Source organism: Haliotis rubra, unplaced genomic scaffold, assembly GCF_003918875.1.
Source record: "Haliotis rubra isolate DU_JTF1 unplaced genomic scaffold, ASM391887v1 Scf82, whole genome shotgun sequence".
Taxonomy (NCBI): Eukaryota; Metazoa; Mollusca; class Gastropoda; order Lepetellida; family Haliotidae; genus Haliotis; species Haliotis rubra.
In genome coordinates, this window is record NW_025767546.1 from 2,497,954 (window position 1) to 2,519,997 (window position 22,044).

Here is a 22,044-nt window from a genome sequence, read left to right on the forward strand (position 1 = left end):
TAGGAGATAAACATCATGTGTTGGCCAATTTCCGGATGTTATTGAGCATTTGAAGCTCGGGAATATTTCATTTGAAACATCCGGTGTCAGCCGGAGGTTTCAAATGAAAATATTCCCGTGTTTCAAATACTCAATAACAACCGGAAATTGGCCAACACATGATGTTTATCGACATTGTAAACACAAAAGTAAACCAAAAGGTCCACACACGTTTTTGTGTCTGCACTCATTGACATCGAGTACGGGTACAGCAGTGAAATGTCATCAGCCGGCCGTTACGGCTGTCTCCCATGGTAGCATCTGGACCTGCTCATTTGTGACGTCATTCGGACTTTCGTCACAATATGATTTTATATGACGTCATCACAGCTGACAACGTAACAATACAATGGTGTGAGCGATGTTTGTATGTATCAATACGCAGCGAATTTCCGGGAATCGAATACCATTTGCTCGAATACCATCAGATTAAAGAACACAGTGACTTTTGGTTTACAATCAAGTATATTTTTTTTAATTTACTGTTATGTCAACAGTATTGTATTATGTCTCTAAGCAGCGTCAATGACTCAGAAGAAACTTGAAGCTGAGATGAACACACATGAGTTACTGACCCTGGAGGGAAGAAGAGGGCGTCAACCATGGGTGACACCACATCTTCTGGTGACTCGAACATGCCAGCCTCGGTGTGGAACTGTGTGGACAGCTCTTCCGTCATCTCGTTGCTGATGTCCCGCACACATTCACACAGCTTCATCACATCCTGGCCCAGGCTCCAGTCTGCACACACATTTATTTCAAGGCTGTTACATCATGATAATGATAATGAATTTATATAGCAACTAATTCCAAAAAGTATTTGCTCAACGGCGCTGAAGAAGAAAGTCTGAAAAGACTATGAGAGGAATATTGTGAACAGATGGGTTTTAAGGCTTTTTTAAAAGAGTCTTTAGAGTTGAATTCTCTGATAGTGATAGGGAGGCTGTTCCAGAGTAGTGGGGCTGCAGCTGAGAAGGCTCTATCACAAATAGTAGTGGTGGTTGGCTGGGAGAGAAGAAGTGAGTTGCTGGAACGGAATGATCTGCTGGGACATCATGTTACAAGTAGTGTTTGGAAATCAGTGTTTCCAAGATCCTTGTTGCCACTGTACTTGTACGTCAGGGCCCCCTAGATCTTCAGTTATAACGAGTCCTTGAGTTTCAGGTTTCATTTTGAACATTGTCACTGGTTAAAATATTAAGTTACTACAGTCCGTTTGGCTCAAAAGCGGACCGATGAATTGCAATCTAACTCGAAAACTAATAAACATAAAATACTCAATGAAACGCTGATCATAATCAAAGCATCATACCCACTCTGTGAGGTTTTTTGAAGAATTTTTGTCCTAAAAATAAAAAAGTTGTTAACAAACTATCATTAAAATATTGGCACAGTTCACTGTTTGTTACGAGGGAGGAGTGTAGAGAAAGGGACAGCCAGGTGTTCGAGAAGCACGTTCACAGACAAAGTTATTTATTCATTAACCTGTGCTGTGCCGTCTCCATTCGTTCTCGAACACCGGACTATAGTAGGGACTAGTTTTAATGTGAGCAGAAGTTTCATTCATTATATTGCCATGAGAAGGAGCAGGAACAGAGTTTCTCCAGAAATGGTGAATAATTTTGAAATATTGTCATGAAAGTTATCCGACATGTTTGTATGCCTAAGAACAATCCTTTCCCTTTCTATCATTACCAAGTAATAGATATTTGGCATCATCAAGAAGAGGACTACGGCTGGTGTAACTATTTTGAATTTTGAAGAGAACTTTGACACAATAATGAACAAATCTGTGATGACAGTGACATGACAGTGCACTACAATCTTGACCTACATTCTAGTGAGGTGAGGTGATGTGATATTGGGTTTAACGTCGTGCTTGAGAATATTTCGCTCATATGACGACATGCATGCGTGTGTATGTGTATGTGCGGCTGCTTGTACTAGCCCAGACTTAAGCTGGTTTTATAGTGCTAGCCCACTCCGAGCCGACCAGTCCTTGATGTACCCATTAATGCCAAGCGCCAGGCAGGGACCAACAAGTACCATATTTTAACGGCTTTTGGTATGACGCGGTCGGGGATCGAACCATCGACCTTCCGCTCTCCGGGTGGATGCACTAACCACTACACCACGGAGGCGGTCACATTCTAGTGAGAACTTCTATTTGAGTAATGTTCCAATTTGAGAAAATACTTCTCAAAACCTCTTAAATCAGCCTTCTTGCAATAATGAGCCCTTCCCCTCATCTAGTGGAGCTATCACAGGTCCAAAACATCCAAGTGTCGGAAGAGAAGAAACTAAAATGTTTCCACCTGAACACGCAACATTAAAAAGAATATTTCACAAATTTATCTAGTGCTCCAAAGAGACTTTGATCACCTTAATCCTTATGAAGAGTGAGTGAGTGAGTGAGTGAGTGAGTGAGTTTAGTTTTACACTGCTTTTAGCAATATTCCAGCAATATCACGATGGGGGACACCAGATTTGGGCTTCACACATCGTAACCATGTAAGGAATCGAACTGGGTCTTTGGCTTGATGAGCAAACACTTTAACCACTTGGCTACCCCACTGCCCCAATCCCATTATTCTCCTATCGGTCATATCACTTCCTCCCAATAATCCCCCCCCTAGCTTATTCTGTTTGAGTAACAATTGCCTTCTTGTGTAAACATCCTCCTACCTTGTACATCAACCTCATTAATTGTGCAAACATCAATCACTTACTGTTCTAACTTTGCTATGTATATATATATAGCCTTGCCTGTAGTATTGTACATCTTTTCTTTTTTTTAAGGGAAGTAACACCACCCTTTCAAAATTTCTATTTTTTTGTTCCCCCGCATTTCTTAATAAGTGTACTACCTCGTCGCTGAAATACCTTAGTTGTGTGTGCGACGCTAAATATAGCAACTAACTAACTATTGTACATCACTTGCTTGATAACGGTGTTAGTAGCTACACCGAAACGTCTCTCATATTAATTTTAAAGAAGTTGTATATCCACAGAACTCTCCTCTGTTGCACAACTTCTAAATGCCACTTCAAAATAGAAGGTTGCCACAATCCTTACAAAGAAACTGCTAGAAGGGGGTTGTTCAGAGACTGCAACCTAGTTATTGATTGCACCAGGCTAAAGTCAAATGGATGAACTTCTGAATAAAACATCTAAATAATTCAAAGCATATTTTGATATTACATATTGCCAGTGCAACTGGAATTTGACCAACTAGGTTTTATCTTAGGTTGCACCTGGTGCAAGTAGGTTTAAATCTCTTAAATCGAGCCCTGGGAAAGGTTACAGGACTGACCATCAGTGGGCAGCTGAGAGCTGGACAACTGGGACTGTGGCAAGCAGTAGAGCTCCTCCAGTTTGTCACATCAGCGACCCGACCCCCGAAATACAACTGGTACAATGTGGTAAGAATGCATGTTGTTTACTGCTGCATCCCTGACCACAAGTATCAGGTCTCAGAGTACACCATGGTCATTGAGACGTTCATCTCAATTGGGCATGACTTTGAGTAACCCTGTACCCACCTCCTCAAACTCATATGACAGTCAAACCCGATGAGATGACCAAGTACAATGTGACTTATCAAGTAAGAGGTATGTCTATGAGGGTGAAATAAAGATGATCCAGTCCTAACTGCCTAAGCATTTGTTTATCTAATGATTTCTATCATTTAACCTTATCAGAGTCCACAACCTTGTAAAATCACTAATCTGCCTTTGAACTCTCAGAGCTACAGATAACCTGGTTTGTTAATTGGTCAGTTTGCTACACCAATCAACTTCTATTGTACTTCAAGCTTTTGTATACATCATTCAATTGGGTATCATAATTTATCCTTTGAGTAACGGAAATCAAATGATACTGTAACCCACCTCAGGTACTCAAATGCATGATATTGAGATTATTTTGACTCATCATTTGACTGTAATTGTAAAAATACAATAAAGTTTAAATGTTGGTTTACGTGTTTGTTATTTTATCTGTAATATGAGAAACAATAAGATTGTACGTTGTCAAGTTCATGTGCGGAAATAGAATCTCTCAGTATGCCTCAGTTATTTGATCTGACCTCGGTAATATCTATCACATTTTTGTGTGTACGCATGTAAGATCAAATTTATTGCATACAAAAGATCAAGCCGCTTGTAACTAGTGTTGGGAGTATAATTGATGATTAGTTCATTACCACCCGATCATTCATCGAAAATAATTGGCTAAGCGTCATTTATGAAATTTGTTAATGCACAAAAAAATAAGGAAAAAACCATGTAGTTATTTTTTGGTGTTTTGGCTAAATTTCACATCTTTGAAGGATGACTAGTATGCTAGGAACATAAATTTCTTGGTGTCTTTAAGATAACTTCAATCCTGACTTGGAACGAGCTTGTAATGCTTACTTAAATGTAACAGACAAAACCAACCTAGTGAAACATATTGTTGATGACAACAAATGTTCCAAATTGTTTGCTCTCGTATGTTATGAAAAACATGATGGATTGCAAACATTTAGTCTGACCATTCGATTATTTCAAGTAATCCGGACCACCACTACTACTTGGGCGCTTATTAGACTTAATAGGAATTGAGTTTTCACATAAATAAGTAATTTATGCATATACGCAGGTTATCTGTAAGTCTGAGGTCTGGACCACACAACAAGTGATGGATATCATGAGCAACAATCAAAGCTCTCAGTATGTTCTCACAACATCAACAAACATTAAGTCTGACCATTCCGTCTTTAAGTTTCCTCTTGCACCTACTACAGGTTACAAGGGACCAATTCTGACTCAAAATTCAAACAGGTAGTTTGGTCGACTACTGTGGCATTAACAGATTTTTACTATCATCATGATGCAACAGCAACTGATATGATTCCCATGGCTCGGGAAGACAAGGATGTGAGAAGTTGAATGTTATTTCAATAGTAAGGAAAGAGCAAGCTGAAAAACCGCATCCTTGACCCGATGACACTCTATCATGATGAACACCTGATTCAGGTGGTACAAAGCTAAAGTACGAAAGTTAGTGATAAGAACACTGAAGATGACACCACTTCTGAAGTGAAGTATTTTATTTGGTGGTCCAATGTGCTTTCATGACATTATGTTGCCAAGGATACACAAGTATTCATAACAATGACTTCGAATCAGACAATTCAAGTCAAACTGTGGCAACACTTCCCTTTGTAAAGGCATGGTGACACTGAATCTGCCAAGACAACCAATAGTCAGCTGTAATAACAGACATGGGATACATAGTTTTTCTCTATCCCCAAATCCCAACTGAACAAAACACTGCATTGCTTACCTTCCTGATGAGGCAAACCAGCCCGGTGACACTGTCCGAGAACAAGCCTTTCACTTTGGCACCAACCTGTAAACAAGCCAACACATCACTGACATCACCTTTATTATATGTGAACACCAAAATACAAAACCTTTTCCAGGCTTTTCAACTGTCCCTTTCAAAGCCTTTACAGCTGTGTCAATATCTCTTTAGGGCTCGATTTAAGAGAGGTTAATCTACTTGCAACCTAAGATAAAACCTAGTTGCACCAGCCAAATTTCAGTTGCAACGTAGTGTGTTAAAACGTCAGAGGTTTCGGTGCACATCAACATATTTCCGTGATGTAGTACCTATGAAACCATAGCAACACAGAGACACAGCTGATCCCGTTTACAAGAGCTGTCATAGCTGAAACGTATATATGAATAGCAATATTTCAGTGCCATAGCTATTCAAAATTTAGAAGAAAAATGAGCTGACATATTTATGCTTATGTTAGATTTGTTGTTGATTAAATTCTCAAAATTTAACTTGCACCTTGTGCAAGTTAAGACTGATAACTGGGTTGCACTTTGTAATATTGTGTTGCACCAGTGCAAGTAACAAAGCACTAAATTGAGCCCTGCTTTTGAACTCCAGCATACTACATATTTCTCCTATGACCATGAACACATTATCAACATACCAAATGTTCTTAACGAGATTTATTTTCACAAACAAACAAAAGAAACATATTAAGTTTGTCATTTATTTTCATTTTTTTTATTTTCCTGGTATTTCACTTTAAACTACAAAGCTACTTGTATGTTATCTGTTATACTATCCACCTCCTGGTATGTTATCTGTTATACTATCCACCTCCTGGTATGTTATCTGTTATACTATCGACCTCCTGGTATGTTATCTGTTCCTCTATCCACCCCCTGGTATTATCTGTTGTACTACCCACCTCCTGGTATGTTATCTGTTATACTACGCACCTCCAGGTATGTTATCTGTTACTCTACCCAACACCAGGTATGTTATCTGTTATACTACACCCTCCCTGGTAGATTATCTGTTATACTACACCCCCCATTGTATGTTATCTGTTGTACTACCCACCACCAGGCATGTTATCTGTTATATCACCCACCACCAGGCATGTTATCCGTTATATCACCCACCTCCTGGTACTGTATACAGCAGGAGTAGAACTTGCTCCACTGTTCCAGTTGCAGCTGGTAGTAGTCCTCCTCCTGCATCTCTACATCCAGGGCACAGTTCCTGATCTGGGAAGGGAAAACACAACCATCACACATTGTTCCATTAATCTCTAACCTTCTTAATGCAGACAAGTTTCTTGATGCACAATCTTGGATTCTTGATACAAACACCTAGTGGTGTTCCGATTAATTCAAATAATCGAAGATTGGTGGCAGTGACCTAACGATCACATTTTTCAAAATCGAACACAAACGATTTTCGAACCACTACAAACACCTACCTCAGACTCCACAGCAGCTGACAACCTCCTCCCGTAGGTTGGACATGCTGACGATACTCTCAGCCTGCAGACCTGTGTCCAGGGAACGTCTGTACACCTGCAATGGCCAGTCTTTGTTGTAGGAGTATTGCAGAAAGCAGACACAGAAATGTATTTTGTGAACATGAGCAATCATAAACATGTTATGGCATGCCCCTTTGATTTAAGAGATTTTTTATCAATATTTTAAGATGATTGAGTGAGTGAGTTTACTTTTACGCCGCACCCAGCAATAGTCCAGCTATATGGTGGCAGTCTGTAAATAATCGAGTCTGGACCAGACAATCCAGTGATCAACAGCATGAGCATCAATCTGTGCAATTGGGAACCGATGTCAACCAAGTCAGCGAGCCTGACCACCCGATCCCGTTAGTCGCCTCCTACGACAAGCATAGTCGCCTTTTGTGACAAGCATGGGTTGCTGAAGACCTATTCTACCCTGGATCTTCACGGGTCTATTCGAAGATGAAAAATCTCACTTCAAAATGAGCTCAATAATGGTCATTAGTAATTGAGTATGAGTGTCCCCTTCATTTTCTTTGTGATTAAGAACATACTGTTCAGTTTCAGTTTATTTTAAGAATAATGCTAAGCCGTAACATGAATGTGTGTCTATGAACTCCTTTTGAATGTTTTTCTGGATTAAAATATGACCCTGTGAAAAATGTACCACTGGTTTCATTTGATACACATTTCACAAGGTATTTCATAAAAATAATGCTGCTACTTCCAAGCTGAGCTCCAGACACCAGGAAATTATGTCAACTGTGCCTCTGAGTTAAACCCTGCCTTTCTACTACATGGATGTTGAGCCCTGGTTATGATTTTCATAATTTAAATGTGTTCATGTTCACTGCTAACAACTAAACAGTGAACTAAGCATTGAACAAAATCAAAAACAGGCATGGAAATTTGCACAAGGTCGGCCCAATTTTGGGGTATTACTATGCATTATCACTCTTTTGGGTAATAGACATCCTTTGTACATCGCTTACAATGAACCAATAATTCTTGATGAAAAATGTAATTTTCTGACTAAAATTTATATTTTATACTCATCCTGACTCATGCTAAATGCTTGTCTCCTTCTTGCGAATGATAGTGGAACACTTGAAATCCCTTGAAGTTCCCTTTAAAAAAGCGGACGTAAAATCACTCACCCAGAGTAGCGTCCCTTTCCTCCCTTTGGCGCCCTTTTGGACACCTGACCGACCATGCCTTGTCACTCTCTCCGTATGAATGCCCGACATCCCGGATTTACAGGGAAATCCAGAGGTTGGGAGGGCTAACAACTCATCAGTCAGGATAAGTATAAACATCAATTTTAGTCAGAAAATTACATATTTTTTCCTTATCCTGACTCATGCTAAATGCTTGCAGAATCCGGCCAGGAATCGGTGGTGGGTCAGGCCACTTCCTGGATTCACTGGCTGCTGTTTTCACGTCCTGTATTTCTGACATCCGTGCTGCTGTTGCTACACGATCAGGAACAGTGTTTTCTGTGTCAGTAGTTCAAAGGATGTCCATTCTGGAGGCTCGTAGACGCCACTGGTGAGATGTTGTAGAACCACGCTGAGATCCCAGGCAGGAGACTTAAATTTCTTTTGTTGGTCTTCCATCTTGAATGAGCATAGTAGTGCCTGTATCTCTGGTACTTTGGTCAGCTTGACACCCGCCTTCATGGTGATAACTGTGCTGAGAGCAGCCAGGCACGCTGAGAGTGTTGAACCTTTTAAGTGTCTCGCCTGGTCGCCAAATGACACAGGTATTCCGCCACTTGAGGATGGGTTGCTTTTACCGCTGTAAAGCCTTTCCTCGCTGCATACTGTTCAAATCTCTACCACTTGTCGTCGGTACAAGTTGCAAGTTGATCTCATGAGAGCTAAGTGTCACTGCTTTCGGCTGCTCTGGCGGAGTACCCTCTAGTCTTCAGGCAAGCTTTGATATGCTCACGCGGTGTAGCTGGAACAATGCCGGATTCCCGTGAGCTTGCTTGGTGTGTGGATGGACGAAAGCAGGTTCGACCACTCTGGTAGTTACAAGGTTGGACTTCCAAGTTCTTGTATGAGGATGGGAAACCATACCCTCGCTGGCCAATAAGGTGCGATCAAAATCAGCTGCAACGCTGTCGCCTGCTTGATTTTCTGTATTACTTGTGGTAATAGTGCTGGAGTTGGAAACGCTGAACCGCTTAGTCCTTTTCCATGAGATGCTTAAAGCATCTGTTGCCCATGCCTGAGGATCCAGAATCAGTTAGGACGTAATGTTGGTAGTTGTTTGTGGAACTTTGTTGCAAACCAGGTCTATCAGTGGAGATCCTATTGTCTGTATGACGAACCGAACACTTCTGGATGTAACATCCATTCCGCCGGGATGGTTGTAGTGGATTTAGATAGGGCGCCTGCTATGACATTCTTTGCTCCAGGAATGTGGCATGCCTTCATGTAAATGTTCAGGTCGCCGAACGATGCTGAACAGGAGAAAGCTTTTAGCAGACTTGATGATCCTTGTTTGTTGATGTAGAATGCTACTGTTGAGTTGTCCGTGTGGACCGTGAGCTTGGCGCTCCTTAGCACGCTGGACCAGTGTTGTAAAGCGCTGATCACTGCTTTCATCCAACAGGTTGATGTGCAGACTCTGATCCTGACTCGCTGACTCGACCACTTCCTGCTGCCACTTTGTCGCCGAGGTGAGCACCCCATCCTTGTAGTGATGCATCCACGAGATGAGTGTTGCATACCGGCTCTGACCTCCGCGAAACATTCGACTTCTGAGTCCACCATAGAAGGTATGGTTTCAGGCTGTCTGGTAGTATCAGGCAAATGTCGACGGGTCTCAAATATTTGTAGTGGGCACAGCTGTAATCTCCCTCTGTGAGTCAGTGTCTTGAGCTGAGGTGAGTAGACCGAAAGCATGCTTTGCCAAGCACGTAGTGTCAACGGAGAGACCATTGCTTGAAATATCATATATGTTGTTTCTTGACCCAACGATCCTCTGGGACTACTCATGTGATTCTGTGGTGTGAAGAGCCATATTCAGAGAATTGAAGATCCTGTTTTGGTTCCAACTCCGATTAGGACATTACTAGCCATCTACTGTAATCATGTCCCACGCTGTAGGTAAGTGGATCTAGGAACCCTTGTCATGTCCGCCATGGAAGCTTAAGAGATGATCGATTCTGGAATCATGGCTTGAAGCTTGTCTCATCAATCTTCCGTAATATGTAATGAAGATGTTGTTACCAGAATCCGAACAATGTGCAGCGATGATGCATAATACGCCGCCTCTAGATCAGCAAAAATCTATGATGTACTGGAACTGCCATCGATGTGAAGTCTATTAGTTGACTGGCTGCCACGAGCAGAAACCGTCTAAAGCTTGTCGATGCAAGTCCCAAGATAACCGATATTAAATCTGCTGACAGGGGAAGTCCTCTAGGACCCGTGAAGATAGTCAATCACGCTTCGTATCCCTGCTAACTGGACTGTAAATGGAGCCTTTCCCACGCTGAAAGAGTTGTTTACAACTGTAGATGACTTCCTGGCACATGACTGTGACATCACTGGTGTTGCAGGTAAATGATCCTCGTAGAATCTTGTGCAGTCGTTGATTTCTTCGCCAACACTCGGCCTTGTCCATAACCTTTCTGTTCAGCTTGTGCTGGAGTTACACGAGTGAACACGTGTCTAGAAGACTGAGTGGAAGCACCTAAAACTTCGGACAAAGGGATGCCTGTTCTACTTGAAATCACTTTAGCTGATCTGATGTCCTTGTTATAATAATCTAAAATCAACTTCCTCTTCTCTAAATCATCAATACTGAGGATCACTGAAAATGTCGCTCTGCTAGCAAGTAAACAAAGGGGATAACTCTTCACAAACTAATGAAAAAGGATTAACAGAGTTGTCTCTCTTGAATGAAACCAAGCACTTGATAGCTGGTCAAAGTTGTTTATACTAGAAATCCAATCTAAATTTCTGGTCATACTATGGAAGTGCAATTAGTACATAATAAATGCAGGTCAGCCACAGACAGCCGGTACCTACAACAAATACAAGTTTTCATCAATTTGTAAACCAGATGAAAACATGGCAAACAACGATAATTTAGGACATAATATCAAAACATTTGCTCTCACAACCATCCTCAATGGGAGAAGAAGGAGAGAGTGACAAACATAACTGGTCATGTGACCAAAAGGGCTTAAAGGAGGCAAAGGGGGCTACTCGTGGGTGAGTGATGATTTTACGTCCGCTTTTTAGAAGGGAACTTCAAGGGATTTCAAGTGTTCCACTATCATTTGCAAGAAGAAGGAGACAAGCATTTAGCATGAGTCAGGATAAGGCAAAATAACTGTTTCAAGTGTAACTTTTAGAGTGAGTGAGTGTGGTTTTATGTCGCTTTTAGCAATATTTCAGCAACATCATGGCAGGGGACACCAGAAATGGACTTTACACATTGTCTCCATAAGGGAAATCGAACCCGGGTCTTCGGAGTGATGAGCGAATGCTTTAACCACAAGGCTATCCCATTGCCCTGTAACTTTTAGAAGAACCTTTAATATTAAAATGCAAGCCATCCACACTCACATTGAGAGCCTTGAGCAGGTCTTGACTGGAGAACCTGCCTGGGTGGAAGATCCTCTCCAGGTAAACGTCACGGGGGTCTCGGAATGAAGGGATGAGGATATCGGCCACCTCCTGGGGCTGCAGCAACACCTCCACCCATGACTCGGTGTCATCACTGTCGGCCCTGAACAATTCACATCATAAGTTTCAACAATCATGAAAAGTTTGATGTTCCTGTGAAATGCTTTCACCATAATAGCAGTTTAGTTGACTTACAAAATTCTTGAATAATAAAACCACCTACCCGGCAATGATTGCTACTCGAGAAATTGTCTCCCTGATTGGCTGGTCCACAGCGTGTAGAGTTTGTCAGACGTCACACAATAGTCTACTAGATCTTCCTGCAGCAAAAAATGATCATGTTTTTAGAGGATAAATAAAATCTCATTACCAGTAGTTGTTAAATGTTTATATTTTCACATTCAAAAATGAGAAGAAGAATAGATTGTTTAATTTCATAATACAGAGCAAAACATTCTCATAACGTAGGTCATAGGAAAATGGTAAATTTTATCCAGTTACAAGGTCACCCTGGGCAGAAATCAATTTCAACAATATCGACTGCAATGATGTACAATGCCATGATGACTAATAACTAGTTTTAAAAAGTCATTTGAATTAAAAACTCTCTCTGAATTTAGTGTTTTCTTTTTTGATCATTTCAAATTCATATACATATCACAATGATGATGATGATGGCGACAAAATGACAAGCCTCCTCTATTAAGACGCAAGACAAATCCAGACTCCATTCACCATGTGAATTCTCAAGGTGCCAGGCTGTTTAGAGTGTGACACCATCTTTATGACACTACAGACTTACCAAGGGTCCAAACACTGTAGCCTGGTGCTGGATGTGAAACCTGCTGTCATTGTACACCGGCTTCACAAGGCAGAACTGTAACACACAGAAGGAATAGGAGAGATGGAATGAGGTTAAACACCATGTTGAAGATTACGCCAATTCCATAGTGACATGCATGCACGTGTGTCTGTGGCGCTGTCTGTAATGGTCTAGATCTACCCCACTGCCCAAAGAAGATCGGGGTGCTGTTGTACAAAGCCATCTTAGCGTTATGGTGACTGAAACTCCCATACAGATTTAAGGTAGTCTTAGCGCTCAGGTTGTTTTGAACAACAACACCCAAGACAATTGTCCTGAAGTCTTTCACATCCCACTTACCACAGAAACACAAACATCTGGCAATCCAGTGATTGATGGCGTGAGCACCAAATTTTGCAGGTCATTAATTTCAATTACTGTCTGTGTACTTCTCAACAAAATACAGATAAAATCCAAAGGATGGATATTTAGAATTATTTTAGTTCATACATCAACTGCCATCAATGACATTCAAAATATAGGTCAAGGTCACTGTTATCAATTTCGATCTCTATGGCATATTGGCACACCATTTGAAAAGGTGAGGTGGTTCAACGCCACACTTCAGATTATTTCGCTCACATGACGACGTGCATGTGTGTGTATGTGCGGCTGCTTGTACTAGCCCAGACTTAAGCTGGTTTTATAGTGCTAGTCCACTGAGATACCATGCCTTAGTTAAGCATGAATACCCCACTCAGACACATACTGACTCCGAGCCGATCAGTCCTTTCTGTACCCATTGATGCCAAGCACCAGGTAGGGACCAACAAGTACCATATTTTAATGTCCGAAACCACGACCTTCCGCTCTCCGGGCTGACACTCTATCCACTACACCGCGGAGGTGGTCCTCAATTTGAAAATAAATCCATGTAGGGTTTTTGGGCCCTTCAAGGTCTTCAGTATCTTATGCTTGTTGTAAGAAGCCACAAACAAGACTTGTTGGTGAAGCTCACTTATTGGTTAATGTCAGTACATATCCTAACTGCTGTTGGATGTTCATGAAGTCAGTCAATGGACTGTTGGTTTGTTGCTAACATCACACTCGGCAATATTCCAGCTATATGGCGGCAGTCTGTAATTAATTGAGTCTGGACCAGAACATCCAGTGATCAACAGCATGAACATCGATCAGCGCAATTGGGAACCGATGACATGCGTCGACCAAGTCAGAGAGCCTGACCACCCGATCCCTTTAGTCGCCTCTTACGACAAGCATGGGTTACTGAAGATCAATATTCTAACCCGGACCGTCATGGGTCCAGTTGGGATACAATGACATGTGTCAATCAAGTCAGCCAGCCGGACCACCCGATCCCGTTAGTCTCCTCTTACGACAAACATGGGTTACTGAAGTCCAATTCTAACCGGACGTTCACATGTAGTCACTGGATCGTCTGATCCTCGCTGGGTGCAGCGTTAAACAACAGGCATACTGTGGCAGTTCAAGCACATACCTGGTTCTGGTCGGGGAAAGTAAGATGGACACACAGCTGGAAGGAGTTGTTTTTCGGGTTGATCACCTTCTTTATCACATGACCGGAGGCTGCAATAGCAAGTGAGTTGAAAAAGTTCATGCCAGTTGTGGCGTTACAATGTCAGGCATGGTCTATCGTGTTCATGCCAGTTGTGGCGTTACAATGTCAGGCATGGTCCATCGTGTTCATGCCAGTTGTAGCGTTACAATGTCAGTCATGGTCCATCGTGTTCATGCCAGTTGTAGCGTTACAATGTCAGGCATGGTCCATCGTGTTCATGCCAGTTGTAGCGTTACAGTCATGGTCCATCGTGTTCATGCCAGTTGTAGCGTTACAATGTCAGGCATGGTCCATTGTGTTCATGCCAGTTGTAGCGTTACAATGTCAGGCATGGTCCATCGTGTTCATGAGATCACAATAAGACAACAGTATGTCATGAGAAAGGCTATCTTTCATGATTCTTTTCAGGGAATGACATTCTATATTACTTTTGCATATTCTTTCTTGACATGCCACTGTGTAATTTCTTACTCAAACTGTGCATTACAGATTATTATGTGAATAAATGTAAAGCTCGGGACATCCATCACCAAATAATCAGCACAAACATGTCTATCAGTTTTAAGTGACATGGTTGTATGTGTTAGTAAATGGGAGAAGACAGCAATGTAGGGTTACTTCTGGTGAAATGATAGGTAACATGACTAAGGCTGTTAACCAAGGGGAGATAACTGTATCTTACTGCTGGTGACCGGTGGCAAGGACTGGTCCCGTGAGGACAGGAAATCCAGCAGGTTGTAGGCAAGTATGCACTCTCTTGTCTGCAAAACACAACATCCTCTATCAATACATTAGTCTGACATATCTTAATGTTCTTACAAACTTTTGTATCAATTTGAAGTTTCAATTAAAATCATGAGGTGAGGTGAAATGGGGTTTGATGTCGTACTTAAGAATATTGAGCTCATATGACGATGTGCATGTGTGTGTATGTGTGGCTGCTCGTACTAGCCCAGACTTCAGCTGGTTTTATAGTGCTAGCTCACTGTGATACCATGCCACAGTTAAGCATGAATACCCCACTCAAATACATTATACTGACTCCAAGCCGACCAGTCCTTGTTGTATCCATTACTGCCGAAGCGCCAGGCAGGGAACAACATGTACCATATTTTAATGTCTTTTGGTATGGTGCGACCGGGGATCGGACCCGCGACCTTCCGTTCTGTGGATGGATGCTCTAACCACTAAACCACAGAGGCGGTCCTAAAATCATGAACAATATGTCAGTGAGCTCACTGAAACACATGAGTAAGATACTGAGTCTGCGAATGCTGTCTTCAGACTCCATCAGCAACATAGGCACTGAAAATTGTATCTTGCTGTCTGGTTAAGACAAGAATGGGGAGTGAGTCAGCTAGGTCAACACCTCTTTGAATAATGATCGTCAATGTGAAAACACAAGCACAGACATTGAGACAAACTACAAATCTCAATCTTTATGTATCTGGGAATAGCAGCACATCCTGACTGTTAAGGGAAGCAACCCTGTATAGCAAATAATTAGGCCATGTACGCCCCTTAAAGCACAGGGAACTAGGCATGCTTTGTGGTGAAAGAAACCAAACACAAATATTACCTTAGCAGACCACATCCTTAGTTTGTGGTCCCGACACACGCAGAAGATGAAATCCTCGCCGTGAATGGAATGGATGACGATGCCAGTGGCTGTTCCAGCATCTTGCTGCACCCCTCTACAAAGTGTAATTTTTGTGATAAAATTGATATTTTATACTTATCCTGACTCATTGCTTTATCTCCCTTTCTTCCGAGGTACACTAGAAACCTCTGTCCTAATGTTCCCTAATGAAGGTTAAAAATAGCTCACCCCAAATGGGTCTCTCCAACTTCATGAGCCAGCGTCCCACATGACCACTGGTTGCATGTCACTGGCACAGGAAGCTGGAGAGGCCCATTTGGGGTGAGCTATTTTTGACTGTTCATTAGGGAACAATAGGACAGAGGTTTCCACTATACCTCAGGAGAAAGGGAGATAAAGCAATAACGTATGAGTCAGGATAAGGAAAAATAAATGTTGAATGCGACTTAGAGCTGAGTTTGAATATGTGAAACACAGTAAACATTACACTCCAATTATCAATAGTGCTGTTGTCACAGGTATCACTAATCAGAACTCTCACATACATCGGCAATCAATTTTGATTCTAATTGAAAAAATTATACAACGCTTAGAAACACTGTAGAAGCAGCTGATGTTTACAACTAAATACTAGCTCAAATTAAACTATCCCAAAATAGATTATTGAGATGAAATACACATCAAAAAGACAGGAAGTAGATCAGACCTGTTGAGATCACCTTATCAGCATGTATGTTAAATACATATTTCAAACAGCTTTTAGAAAAAAACATAAATCATACATCATAATATCCCCTAATATCTAGGGCTGTAACGATTCACCCTGACCTCGATCAGATTCGATTTTTGATATTGGAGCTTTGATTCGGGCATTTTCGATTTGATTCTTCATACAAGTAAAAACATCAGATTTCATTTAACTCTCAGAGTCTGCCTTTTTAGCGTGAAATCCATCAGCAACTTGGCGATATCTACTAACAACAATTCTCATTGGATAATTAGCCCAGCATCAACCAATCACTTTTTGCCTTATTTCAGCACTAAAAAATGCTCGAGTCGGAGTCAAAATTATATTCTGGCTGTGTGGAAATAATTTAAATAAGTATTCAGATATCGAATTGAAATAGTAATAATGGTTATCGAAAATCGAAGTAAAGGTGTCGAATCCATTTTTGATGAATTGAACCGAATCGTTGCAGCCCTACTAATATGTTTCTGTACTAATCAGGTATGAACTAGATACATAATCATTGATAGTTCCGATGACATTACTATGGGGTAGGGAGGTAGGGAGGTAGCTCAGTGGTTAAAGTGTCAGCTTGTCACACAGAAGAACCGGGTTCGATTCCCCACATGAGTACAAAATATGAAGCCCATTTCTGGTGTCCCCCATCATTGCTGGAATATTGCCAAAAGTGGTGTAAGATTAAATTGACTCTATTATTTGGTGAATCAAAACAAGACTAATAATTAACATCATGTGATACTGAGTCTACTGACATATTCTGGACAGTAGATGTAGCACTGACTTTAGAACTCAGGACTGACTGACTGAGATTAGTTTTACGCCGCTTTTAGCAATATTCCAGCAATATCACGGCAGGGGACACCAGAAATGGGCTTCACACATTGTACCCATGTGGATAGAACTCAGGAAGGCAGAAGGCAGCGTATAAAATTCCTGTCTGTCCGACCGTCCCGAACTGTATATTTTCATCTGGGACGGTCAAATTTCAAAAGTAGCCTGTCCAGTGGTCTGATAGATATTTTTATCCCTAACAGTAAATATTTCATAATGTCAGACAGGTTCTCTTGTCGTCAGTTTGAGATGTTTATGGTTTTATGAAAATTATGTTAAACTACTTACGATTGGACAGTTCATGTTACGATAACCAATCACAATCATGTACTTTCAGTTCATTGTTGAAAACGGACAGGCAAGTTTGTATCTGGAGTGGTATTTGTTTCAAAGTTATCAGTCCGGGTGTCTGGCTTGGAATTTTGGGAGTTTTAACACTGAAGAAGGAGATTCTTGTATTACCTGATGAGGACAGGAACTAGGCCGTTCCACAACTTCTGCATCATGGAGGACTGTGACAGCTCATGCTGCTGAACAACACCTGTAACAATGTCACAGCCAGTCAACCACCTGATGGGTACAAGCTATATCTATTGGCTAGTGGATACGCCATGTATCCAAGTATCTGGATCTCCATCCAAAATTCGAACACTTAGAAGTACAGTGGGACCCCGGATACCCGGACCCCAAACATCCGTAAACCTCGCCTTCCGGTCAATTTTCATAAAAAAACAATCTCCTATGTTATAAAAGTGTCTGTCTAAAATGGATATGTGGTTTCCGTTCCCGGACAGTAAATTATACAAACCAAACAGCTAAATCAACAAAACATTGACTCACTCATCCGTACGAAGCTTTGATCTTCCGCTGACCGTGTGAAGTGAAGCGCGAGTGTCCCACGTGTCTTGACACGAGACAAGGTCTACTAATCCAGATTAATGACCGATCAGTAGGGTATTGGTGGTGATTGGTAGGCCTATCTAATTGGCAAATCAAAATGACCATGCTGGTTTGGAAGTCATTTAAACCAGAAATGTATGCCCGCTACCGTTCAACACCAAACCCTGGATGACAGAAATCGAGATACTGTGTGCGTCAGCTGGCAACAGAGCCGTTTGATGAGGCGGAACGATGAGTAGACATCTGATGATGCGCCAATAAAATCATCACTGTCCAACATAGGAATCTCAGTTCCACTCAGTGTTTAAGCAAGAGGTAGAAGTGCAAATCGTGAGATAGGATAAGTTTAAAAATTCCAGATATTCAGTTATCCGCAAAAACGAATGTGTCCGGATATCCGGGGTCTCACTGTGCATCCTATGTTCTATCACAGTATCAGACGTACAGTGATAACAACATTGAAAAATGCATTCATGACAAGAATGTGTGTCATCATAGTCTGGATTCTACTTTACCTTGAACACCCATGGCTGGCATTTTGACCTGAATTATCCCCCCTGCATCTGTGGCAAGGACGAAGAGTGCCTCTCCATCACTGGTGACGTGAGTGGCGGCAGTGAGTAGATGGGCTGTGATGCTGCCGCTAGGGTTCAACATGTGCATGTTTTTGGCATCTGTTGCCGTGGCAACTGTGGCGTCATAGAAGATGGACAGTGGGGATGTGTCCGTGGCAAATCTAGCCTCCTGAAACATCAAAAAGCCACATAAACAGCTGCATCATGGTTTGGTTTAAATGTAACTGAAGCAATTTCTTCAACACTGGAATACTTCCTTTAGTGTTCAGAAAATAGGACCTGCATGTACAATCATTTTCAACCTTGTCAACTGCTGTCAAACACTGTAGAATCCAGCATATCGCAACACAGATACCTGTACCCTATTGTATATTGCGATATTATATGATCCATGAACATACGCATTAGAATTGGAACTTGTCATATCAGAAGACTAATGGGACCGAGTGTTCACTCATTGACTTCATGATGCATGTGATCGTATCCCAATTGCTTAAATTGTTATCATGATGTCAGTCACTGGATTGTCTGGTCAGGCTTGATTATTGAGTGAGTGAGTGAGTGAGTTTAGTTTTACGCTGCACTCAGCAATATTCCAGCTATATGACGGCGGTCTGTAAATAATCAAGTCTGGACCAGATAATCCAGTGATCAACAGCATGAGCATCGATCTACGTAATAGGGAACCGATGACATGTGTCAACCAAATCAGCAAGCCTGACCACCCGATCCCTTTAGTCGCCTCTTACGAGAAGCATGGGTTACTGAAGGCACATTCTAACCCGGACCACAGGCAAACTGTAGCGCAAATTGGGTTGTGCAGCAGAGAGAAAATGACCAGTCTTCTTATATGCGAGTGAAGCGAGCAAAGGATGGCAACGTTCTTCCCTCGCTTCGGTTCGAAAAATATTTTTCATGTCAAAATAAATGATCGCCACCATCAAGGGTAAACACCCATTTCCTCACAGGGTTGTGCTCTCAGATTTCCAACCTCATACTTAATAATTACTCACGTGAAACATATTTTAATCAACGTTTTAAGCGCCGCTGGGGGTGTATCAGCTCGTTCTTCGCTTCCATTACCCCTGCCAGATTCCGGTTTAACGGAGTGAAGGAACAAGAATAAGCAGAAATTAAAAAGACATATCATATTGCCCAGTTTTACCTTTAAACGGTTGCATATTATGTGTCTTATATGTTGTGGTTATTGTTACAATTTTCGTAACATTTATACTAAAAACAAATACACACCTGACGTAGCGGGTGAATGAATGCAAGGGAGGTAATTGCGCAAGTAGTTATTTTTGACATGTGATTCAACAAGTGTTTTTAGAGTTAACTCCCCTGTTCCTTCACTCCGTTGAACCGGAATCTGGCAGGGGTAATGGAAGCGAAGAACGAGCTGATACACCCACAGCGGCGCTTAAAACGCTGATTAAAATATGTTTCACGTGAGTAATTATTAAGTATGAGGTTGGAAATCTGAGAGCACAACCCTGTGAGGAAATGGGTGTTTACCCTTGATGGTGGCGATCATTTATTTTGACATGAAAAATATTTTTCGAACCGAAGCGAGGGAAGTACGTTGCCAACCTTTGCTCGCTTGGCTCGCATATAAGAAGACTGGTAATTTTCTCTCTGCTGCGCAACCCTATTTGCGCTACAGTTTGCCTGTGGTCCGGACCTTCTTGGGATGCTTGATTATTGAGGTATCACCATCATATACGGTAGCTGCAGTTTTTAGATGAACAACACAAATGTGCATTTTGTTACATTTGTAACCAATATACGTGGACATAGAAATACTTTTGCAATATATATACTGTGCAGTCCTAATCAAGAGGTTTTCACTGACAATAAGCAATAAATGATGGGATAGTTTAAACACAATGTACCATAAGTAATATTATATGCAATTAAAGGACTCACTCTATGATGGAATATGTGACTCACCCTTTTGTCAAGTTTGAGGGGATGGGGAAAGACGAAGTCTGTGCACGCTGGCCACTGTGGGGACGAGGATGACGAGGCTGTTGCGGGCTTCATGGACAGAGATGCCGTTGAGTATCGGCGTGTCCTGGAACCTGTAACGCACATGGTTCCCAGACAGGTTCACGTCCAGTGACTGTTCTACCAATTCCAGTGTGTCATCGTTGGCTCTCCTACAAACAAAGCAATATTCCAGATAGTCACATGACCAAACATTTGAATGACTTGAGTAAGACCTTCCTGTCTCATGAAACCAAAAACACAGATACTTTTATCTGCAGTATTGTGTATCCCAAAGTGACTAAATTCTGTTTCAGTCACCTACATTACAGCTTTTAAATGAGGATATGGGTCACCCTGTGTTTTAAACATGTTACAGTATGGGTAACAGTCTGAACACATTTGCAGACAGTATGGTTCTTGAGCCGTGTAGGCTTTCTAAAAGAATTTGCCTTAAATTCTTTACTGTCTAGATATTGATATTCCCACTATATATACATACACACACACACACATATATATATACTCAGTAATGACTGAAAAAAGTATCCACACTTAAACAACATGGTCTTTATTATTTTCATTCTGAAGTTCCACCAAGAGAAGATAATTTTAACGATATTAAGTATGAAACAGTTTGTAAAGTTCAGGGCCTAGATTTTCGAAGAGCTCATAACTAAGACAGGTCATAAGAAGTTATGTCAACAGTTAAGATAATCTTAGCGCGACCATAAGAGAGATTTTCGAAACGCTCGTATGTTCGCCGTAAGGTCTCGATACGACAGCTGTCGTAAACCGTATCCAGGGAATCCCCGATGACGTCACAGAATTCCCCTATGTAAACAGCAGACGTCAACATGAACACTAAACGAACCGATACGCTGGATTTCACAATGCTGTGCATATCCGCCAGCTTAGACTGGAAACTGCCTTTGGCAAGAAAGCGGAGGGTAACCATCACCTGTATTTCAGGTGAGAGGGGCACCAATCGCTGGGTCTCCCGAACCAAACCAACCTCAACAAGAGATACTAAGTTAAAGATAGCATGATGAGGCATTCTATAACCAGAGATCAGTTCATCGTTGTCCAACGTGTCTAACTGACGCGAACGGTCGCGGAAAATCCGGGGTTTTCTGTAAACTTCATTAAGATTATCTTCACAATCAAACCCAAGACCAATGTAGGTTGCCAACCTGAATAAGGTGTAAGTGCGCGCAACCTTAGTTACGACAGGTATATACCTCTCTTAGATTATGATCTTAGCAAATATATATTAAGTTTTACGATCGTTTCGAAAATAGCCTTAGACAAAGACAGATGCGACTACCCATGAGGTTACGACTATCTTAAGCTAAGAGAGCTTCGAAAATCTAGACCCAGGACCCCAAAATAATTGATATTTCTAGATGAAATCCTTCAAAGGCATTTAGAAGTTGGTGTAGTAATACAAGACAAATCTTATGGATAACAACTTCATTT

General features: G+C 41.5%; 1 protein-coding gene across 1 annotated transcript in view; it reads right to left on the reverse strand.

The window, feature by feature from the left end:
* LOC124262071 (nuclear pore complex protein Nup160-like) overlaps positions 1-22,044 on the reverse strand; it is a 62,613-nt gene that overhangs the window by 36,444 nt on the left and 4,125 nt on the right. Inside the window, 16 exon segments of the mRNA XM_046696493.1 lie at positions 615-780; positions 3,353-3,386; positions 5,368-5,433; positions 6,513-6,617; positions 6,833-6,929; positions 9,860-9,885; positions 11,461-11,623; positions 11,761-11,840; positions 12,323-12,397; positions 13,842-13,930; positions 14,605-14,683; positions 15,502-15,616; positions 17,564-17,642; positions 18,517-18,745; positions 20,530-20,562; positions 20,564-20,738. Coding sequence (XP_046552449.1) covers positions 615-780; positions 3,353-3,386; positions 5,368-5,433; positions 6,513-6,617; positions 6,833-6,929; positions 9,860-9,885; positions 11,461-11,623; positions 11,761-11,840; positions 12,323-12,397; positions 13,842-13,930; positions 14,605-14,683; positions 15,502-15,616; positions 17,564-17,642; positions 18,517-18,745; positions 20,530-20,562; positions 20,564-20,738 — 1,611 coding nt within the window.